The sequence below is a fragment of the Anarrhichthys ocellatus genome, unplaced genomic scaffold, assembly GCF_004355925.1.
Source record: "Anarrhichthys ocellatus isolate YVR2014 unplaced genomic scaffold, GSC_Weel_1.0 scaffold168, whole genome shotgun sequence".
Lineage (NCBI taxonomy): Eukaryota > Metazoa > Chordata > Actinopteri > Perciformes > Anarhichadidae > Anarrhichthys > Anarrhichthys ocellatus.
This window is the reverse complement of record NW_022280198.1, coordinates 201,671-209,948: the sequence shown is the minus strand read 5'-3', so window position 1 is coordinate 209,948 and position 8,278 is coordinate 201,671. Positions and strand designations below refer to the sequence as shown.

Sequence of the window (8,278 nt, the reverse complement as noted above, 5' to 3'; positions counted from 1 at the left end):
TGTGTGTGTGTGTGTGTGTGTGTGTGTGTGTGTGTGTGTGTGTGTGGCGAGACTTTCAGTCACACATGATTTTTAAAGATTCAATGTCCGTAACATTAATCTTGATATCCTTAACATTTGCAAAATCTTGTTGTTTGCCGTTACGTTCAGTAGGCTTCTGGGAAAGCTCCCTAAAGATGAAGTATTTTGGTTTTGTTTTAAAGTTGAGGCTTTATTGGGTGAGCCGTACAGTATGCTGACCTCCTGTTAGGTCCTATTACATATCTCACAGAATGTAAAAAACGTTATTGTTCATTAAGAATCTTATGATAGCTGTAAAAAAGGGTGGAAACAAAAAAAAACTGTACCGTATTTGTCATGCGAGGCCATGAAATCTTTTACGTAGATGTATCACTTGAAACAAAAGAATAAAATTCAAATACAGTTTTATTTGACTCGTCTTGGATGTCTGTTATTATTTTACCTTATGCTTCTCTATATGATGTTCAGAGTGTTACTATAGCAGCAAACCGCTGTTTGTAATGTAAAGGTAGTAGTATAATGTCTATCTGTGTTGTAATACAACTTTCTGTGTGCTTTGTTTATGTAGCCAGCATGTTAGCGCGTGTGCCCAACTGGCTAGCTTGCGGTCGCCGCTCTGCACTGCTCTCATACGGTGAGGATAACATCCTGTTCTGTCGTTGCAGCCCTCCGGCTTCCCCCTCAGGTAAACACTGTCAGCACTGTTGCCCTCGTTTGCACTGTTGGCGCTCTTAGCACCGTTAGCTGCGAGCCGCCACCACGTTGAGAGCTGTGTGGAATCGCAAGATTTGCTCCGAATCTTGTATTTAGCTCTATTTAAGCTGCATCAGATCATTTTGAACTTTAGAGCCTCCAAATAAAGGTCTCTGAATTTTGATTGCCTCTTTATAAAGGTGCTGCAGGAATGAGTCCTAAAACACAGAAATGATTTCGCATTTTTTACACTTCCGGGCTCCAGTTTTTTTGAATTAGTTTTTGGTTAAATGCCTGAACCTGTGTTTGCCACAGAACGAATTTTCTACAAAGATCCAACAGAAAGATCCGATTGGCGTTTTGTTCGAGGGAACCAGTGGGAGCTAACTTCCAGGGTTGACCTCCAACAACACGTCATTACTGATGTCAGTGTCGCGTTGGTTGTTCCGCTGCTCCCAAGAGGACAAAGCATGAACAGAAAACAATCAATGCAGCTTTAAGACAAATGTTTTCTCTGTTTTTTTTGCACACAATGAATTTTTACAAAATCTGGTTTATTTTCCATCGTTAATTTACATGAAGCATTTTAGTTTTATCAGACATTCTTGCTTGGAGATGCCCAGTGCAACCCCGAGGGTAGTCGGGGGTTAATGCCTTGCTCGAGAGCTGTTAAAGCAGAGAGGAGTGATATTCAGTCAAAGGCCTTACGGCGTTCTTTCACACAGCACAGGAACACAGTGCTTTGTGTTTTCATATGTATACAGTAATCCTCATGGTAACTCAAATCTAACCGTTAACTAGTTACAAGGATTTGGTTTGTATGAAATATTTAGGCAGCGCTTTTGAGCCATGGAAGGTTTAAAAAATTACAACAAAAAAACCATCACCTTCAGTACTGAATTTGAAATGTAGATATTAAGCTCACAAGATCTTTAACCCTTTACGTACCTGTTCACACAGTGAACTCACTTGAGGCCAGCAGCAGCACTATTATATATCACTAGACACAAGTGTGCGTAGCAAAAGTCTGAACCAGATTAGCGAGGATGATAAAGCACAACCTACACTGTTAAAGGTTTTGGTTAAATCTCAAGCAGTGTGCCGATTTTAAATGTCCTAAAAGTAGATTATAAAAGTGGTTAAAACATGTGATTTAATTGGAAACTCTATCTTCCAACATTTATTGGTTCCTGTTTTGCCTTTTACTATTTTATAGTATTTTAATAAAAGAAAGCACATTACAGAACAGCAGGATAAATGCAGTCCTCACAATCACTGTTTGAGTGAGTATTTCTATCCGATTGCACGATAATGCACCTGAGCGCCAGAAATGTTAGACCATCAGGATATTTTGGAGATAAAATATCAACAGACTACTACAGAATACTGTTCAACAAACAAATCCAGTCGGTATGCTTTGCCGTTATTGTGACAAAATAACACCATGTATAAAACGATATGGCTCACATTCAGGGCCGGAGCTGTTTCTAATTGCACTAACCAAAACCCTATAGTATAAAAAAAAAAAGTGTCTTAAGTACATCCCTGTAATGAGACCTCAGTGCATATCATGCAAGTAACAATTTAAAGTCCAGTCTGTCCCTCCTGCACACTCCTGCAGAGGGAACGGCCGTGACAGGACGCCTTTGATAAAAACTTGTCTGGATTACCAGCAGCCTCTTGTTGGGGGTTAATGGACAGAGCTGCGTCTCCTCTGGTTTACTAGTAGGTGGCACTGTGTCGGACATCAGACCTTTGGTGGAGGTACCGGCCTCAGAGCCTATAGAGGACAAACCACAAAGAAATGCCTTAATTGACTAAACTGTGAGGGATGGTTGACATTTTCTGTTGAAACACCTTTCATTCTCTTTCCTGCCGAGAGTTAGGTGAGAAGATCGACACCACTGACATGTTTGTACGCTGAATAAGAAGCTTCAGCCAGTTAGCTTAGCTTAGCTTAGCATAAAGACTGGAAGTAGGGGGAAACGGCAATCCTTGCTGTGTCTGAAGGTAACACAATCTGCCTAACGACACCTCACTAATTAACACATCTTGTTTGTTTAGTATAGAAATGTGAGTTTGTGGTTTTACGGGGGATCATGTACTGGACTACTTCTTTGCAGGTGTCAGCTGCAGATGAAACAAGCGAGATATCATTTTCAGTAGCGAGCATCATAGGCTGCTGGTGGGTGGATTTTGTTACCTTTGGAAAGAGCTGGCTGTTTACGTGTCTTGAGCTAGGTTAGCCAGTTAGCTAGCTAACAAGCGGTTTGTGATTGAAAAATGTAGGATCTCACTGCCTAATTACGAGAGATGCACTGATGGCAGATATGGATCCAATGTCTCTTCCACACAGCGAGACTTACAGCTTATTAATTCAACACTGGTGTCGGATCGGTGCTCGGTATCGGCCGATACTCAAAGCCCAGGTTTTGGTATCGGGACTGAAAAAGTTGGATCGGTGCGTCCCTTCTGACCACTCGTGTTCATTGGACATTAGTCATTCAATCAGATTTTGACGAGAGGAGAAACCTAAAACGTGTGATCTAGCCAGTGCTCTTCTTCTGTGGCTCTAATAGAAGCTGCTAACACATGAAGGAACACATGGCATCCCAGTAGGCACCAATTGGAAAGGCATTGTTTTGTAGCGGATGAAACCATTCATGGATGAAACCATGAAGGACCAGTGAAGGAGTTTGTTCGACCGGTTACCTGGCGTGCAGCCGTGTAGTTCTGGCCCGGGGGTTTTGGTCTGTTCCCTGCTGGAGGCGGTGGAGGTGCTGCTCCTTTGGGTTTCAGCCTTCCAGCCTAAAATTTCAAGTAGCGTTAGTGAATGGATTTCACAGTAATACAATGTATCCAAGCTCAACACCAACACATTACCTGCACTGGCACGGGCTGACTAGGGAATGGCCCTTTGTTGAGGCGGTGAGCGGAGCTGTCCACTGCTGGCTGCTTCCTCTGGGTGTGTGCTCTAGTTTAGAATGACAGATTTAATGTGCTTTGCAGAGGTGAGTTTACAGTGACGTGGAACTATAATATGGTGGGAATTACTTACGTTGGCAACACAGGACTTTGCCGCCTTTTCCAGATGATTCCTACCACACCAGCAATGATACCTAAAGCCACTAGTATAACCGTCACCACGATGGCAGCGGTTGCTCCTGGAATAGAAATCAGTTTTGTTTGGGTTCGTTGTGCAGAACACTTTCTACACTGTATGCATTTTGAACAACTGCAGCTGGGTCTTACCAGGTGAAAGAGATCCAAAATCTCCATCCTTGGAATCGCAGTGAGGAGGCACCCAACCGGGCTCACACTGACACTCACTTCTGTGATTGCACACCTGAATGAACACAAAGGAAATCCGCCGTTATCACATGTTGTGTTTCATGGCACCATGCAGCAGCAGCAGCAGCCCTGTTATTGCATGGCACCAAACTAACCAGCAGTCTGGCTCATCTCCAATGTTTATTAACTCTTTTTTCAAATTTGACTTTACCCATACCCAACCGTATTTATCTATCTTTTTTTATTCTTTCATTTTTTACTTTTTTATGTACAATTATTACAAACACAAGACATAACACCCAGTACCATAAATATATATTTACCATATATATTTTATTTTATTTTACATCTGCAAGTGTGTGCCTGATTTGATTCCTGTAACATTTATTTTTTCAGTTAACTTCAGTAATCCAGCACAATGTGCACCTTCCTACGGGATTCACATATTTAAATCAAGGCTTGAAGCTCATTGGGTGAGACGAACAAGACCTTTCACACCTTTGATCTACTTTAGCAGTTGTACACGATGCCTGATTTTTATTTTTTTGTCAGCACACAAAACAGCTGTATCTTATTTTTTTCCAGTTTTCTATTTCTCTTCGTGCTGATGTTTTATAATTTTAGGGTTCATCTTTTTTTTGTTTTGTTTAAGACCTTTTGGGTTTTTAACACTTTTAATTTTTTTAAGTATTATTTTTGATACCTAAATAACATAAATAATTCAGACCAGTGTCGGCATGTACTTACAGCATGGCCTGGGCATTTGGCTGAACAGTTTACATTTCTGTACGCTGTCTCAAGCTCCACACACTCGTTCTGGCTGCACACCTTGAAAAAAAGATGAAAGTCATCGTCAAAGACGTCGTTACTTTGACAAACGTTGTAGATTTGGTGCTGCAACGTTGAAAAGTGTGGACGTGTTAAGGGGATTTCTCTCGGTTGATCGTGGCGCGATCGTGAACACATTCACAGAATGAATGAAATCTTTTTTTTAAACAATACAACATTACCTTTCCATCCCCACAATACGTCCCGGTGTCCACCTGGCCGTAGTCTTTGGTGTAGTCCGCAAAGAAAGCTGCCTTGCAGTCGGAGACCCTCACCATGCGGCCGTAGTTGGGGCTGTCATTACCACCGTGGCAGAAGAGCTTCCCGCAAAACACGTCTCTGCAACGGAAGAGAGGGTCAAAAATATGCTCTCCCATTCACTTCGGGCCAAATCTGACTTAACTCTGCCAAACAAAGGAAACGTCAAAGTAAACATTTAGCCCACCACAGATGAGTCTGGGCCCATTGCAGGGGGAGCATCCCGCCGAATGTTTCACTAAAAACTCACTCTTGCTGGCAGGGGAGGAACTTGTCGTTTGCAGGACGCCTGCAGAAGGCGTAGTAGGTTGCTCTGGTGTTCTGTTTATAGCAGAATGGACGGGCCTCTATGGCGCCTGAGGACAGAAGAGGATACCATGCACGGCTTTAGGTATGATAGTTCTAAATAGTTAACCCATTCAAATATGATCTCTTTTCCTTCACAAAGTAGGGATGTATAAAGGGACACAACACTAACGAACAGGACACTCACTTGGTCCATACATTTTGACACACTGGTCTGCCCTCTGTGGACACTGGCCTTTGTGGCAGTATCCCCGGTCTCCGCCGCACCGGAGGCCGTTCACGGCGAAGACGTCCGCGGGACAGGTGGCGCTCTCCCCGTCACAGTACTCAGCCAGGTCGCACTCGTCCCGCCTCCAGCGGCACTCCGTGGTACGAGGCGAGACCTGCATGGAGGTGGGAGAGTCACGGTACACTCGATCAGATTACATATTGTGTTATTGTATCAGCCCCCTGCTCGAAAGGGATATGAACAGACAATATCTCTGCAAACTGCAAGGTCTAGTTGAATAATACAACTGGGTATATGTGAATGAAGATGGAACACAACGAAAATGAAAGATGTCATTTTGGCCGAACAGAACTGTACACTTTTACAGCAAATATCCCTTCGGAAGGATGCAGTTGCAGCCCAAAACCTCTGGCAAACCATATCTGACATCTGGAATGACGCGAATAAAGTGAAGCAAAGTGAAGTTGGAAAAGTTGTAGTGGAGGTGTTTTAAGATCCATTTGGGTACCATCATCTGTGCCATTAGAACTGTTCTTCAGTAACTGTAAATGTCATTTAATTTCACTTACGTGTCACTATAGGTATTAATTCCATCTAAATAATAAACTGATGGATTTTTCAAAACAAAGCCAAAAACAATCAGACCTCTATTCGTGTTCTTATATATATTTTTAAACGATAACCCTATGTGGACAGTGAATGTATGTAGTACCACTATTCATCCACTAGATGGAGACATACACCACGTTTCTACATGCAAGGCTGAGGATAGGAAGCTCAATGCCGGAAGAAGGCCGTGTGCAAAACACTCCTCCATGCCCTGCGAATTAACCCAAAAATGATCCAGAGGCACTGGATGAGTCGTCGGCAGCGTCGATTCGCCCTTGGACACAACTTTTGGTCAGAAAACAGCAAAGGTAAGACATCATCTATGGCTATGATCATGTAAAGTAAAGGTTTCTTTTTTTTCTGATCTTCGGCTGCTAGTTCAGTGACACGGCTTCTACTGTTGGAGTCTCAGCTTTCATAGTGACGTTTGTGCAGGTAGCAATAAGTAGCAATATTTGCTAGCACCACTATGTGCGCATGCACAGTTAGCATGTTTTTGCTTCGTGCTCAGTTAGTTGCCTGGTGTTGGAGTTGTGTTTGGTTAAGGTAGACATGGTTATCATGAGGTATGTGGATGTATCCACAAGTACCGCCATGTAAAGCATGTGGAAGGAAAATGTATGTGTCTTAAAATGTATCAACGTGTAGTCATATCCATAATCTGATATAGGTTTTTATCGTGGTCATATGTTATTCAAATCACTGAGGCAGAGTGTATGTGCCCTCTTGGTAGCCTCAACCTTGTGACCTTTAAAGCACAGGTAAAGAAAAGTTCCCTCTTTTTAGAGACTACGTCTCAATTGTGTGCATGGGAAACAGGATGCCGAGCCAGGTGGTAAAAAGGTCGGACAACAACTAGTGGAGTGTCCACTGATGGCGGGTACAGAGGAAACCAGGAAATAAGTATACAGAGCGCTGCGATACATGGGAACCAAGGGATCCGTTGGGAGACGGGAACCCGAGGCTCGCAGCCTGTTCTCATGTACAACTCATCACTGAAGGTTAAATAAGAATGTTTGCAATAAGGCTTTATGGCCAACCGAGCGATGTTTGGTTTTAGCGGGTAATCACAGAGACCCGGAGACCAGGCGGTGGATCGGTAGAGGGCGAGGAGCAGATGTGTGTGAGAGTGAGATTTCTAACTGGTGGGAAACAGCAGCAGCTCACGGTGACCGCTGCTGTGTCATCAGAGGGAGACGGTAGGTTAGCTTAGTTGTTGAGTGTTGGCTGCATTGTCAGTTTAATGTGATTTCTTAGGTTTGACAAGTGATCATTTTGATTTTTCACTCTCACAGTTGTATTTTTCTATTTAATGAAAAACTGATCGGTAGATCTTATTTGTTGGTCTTTCTTCTCTCTGATTAATCAAACAGCCGGTGGTGCATGTCTTTTTAGGACTCTAGAGACAAGGAGACAGGAACCCTGAGGGGGTCTCTAGGGACCGATAGGTTACCAGACCTGGGACAGAGTGATGTACTGTGGAGTCAGTTGATCCAGGAACAGCTCGGTTTGCTTGTAGTCTGTGTGATGCAAATAAACCTACATGGAGTGTAGATCCAGTCTGTCTTGTGTTCTGTGGGTGTTCGCTACTGAGTTCCTGATAGTGAGATCCTGTGGTGTCTCACCATTAGTCAGAGAGCTAAAATGTATTAAGTCAGCAGTTAGGTATTAAGTTTTAACAATAAGTCATATAATCAACGAAACTGCTCATCACAAATCAACCACTACAAGCACCATGACACTGCCTCCGTGTATGACGTAACCATGACATTCTCTCTGTTGTTCACCAGTTGGTCTCTTATTGTGTGTGTCTGCTGTCTGCTGCTGAGCAGATAGTGTTTAGTGGGTTGGCCTCGAACAACTCTATGACAGCAGTGAGACTGAACGCCCACATCAGGACAGCTAAACAGTGAATATCAAGGAGCTGCAGCTTCAGGTGATAATACGAGTGGCTTCTTTCACATTGTAACATCGTTTTTTACATTGTCTTTTTTATTTTATTTTTATTTATTTATTTAAAAGATATATATATATATATATATA

The 8,278-nt window shown here is 42.8% G+C and overlaps 1 protein-coding gene across 1 annotated transcript in view; it reads right to left on the bottom strand.

The window, feature by feature from the left end:
• Positions 1-6: 6 nt before the first annotated feature.
• LOC116400413 (zinc metalloproteinase-disintegrin-like brevilysin H2a) overlaps positions 7-8,278 on the bottom strand; it is a 24,158-nt gene continuing 15,886 nt past the window's right edge. Inside the window, exons 15-23 of the mRNA XM_031878233.1 lie at positions 5,585-5,780; positions 5,342-5,447; positions 5,016-5,172; positions 4,753-4,833; positions 3,967-4,060; positions 3,773-3,878; positions 3,598-3,688; positions 3,427-3,522; positions 7-2,494 (exon numbers count right to left, since the gene is read on the bottom strand). Of these exons, the coding sequence (XP_031734093.1) occupies positions 2,462-2,494; positions 3,427-3,522; positions 3,598-3,688; positions 3,773-3,878; positions 3,967-4,060; positions 4,753-4,833; positions 5,016-5,172; positions 5,342-5,447; positions 5,585-5,780 (960 nt within the window). The 3' untranslated portion in view covers positions 7-2,461. The remainder of the gene's footprint in view (positions 2,495-3,426; positions 3,523-3,597; positions 3,689-3,772; positions 3,879-3,966; positions 4,061-4,752; positions 4,834-5,015; positions 5,173-5,341; positions 5,448-5,584; positions 5,781-8,278) is intronic.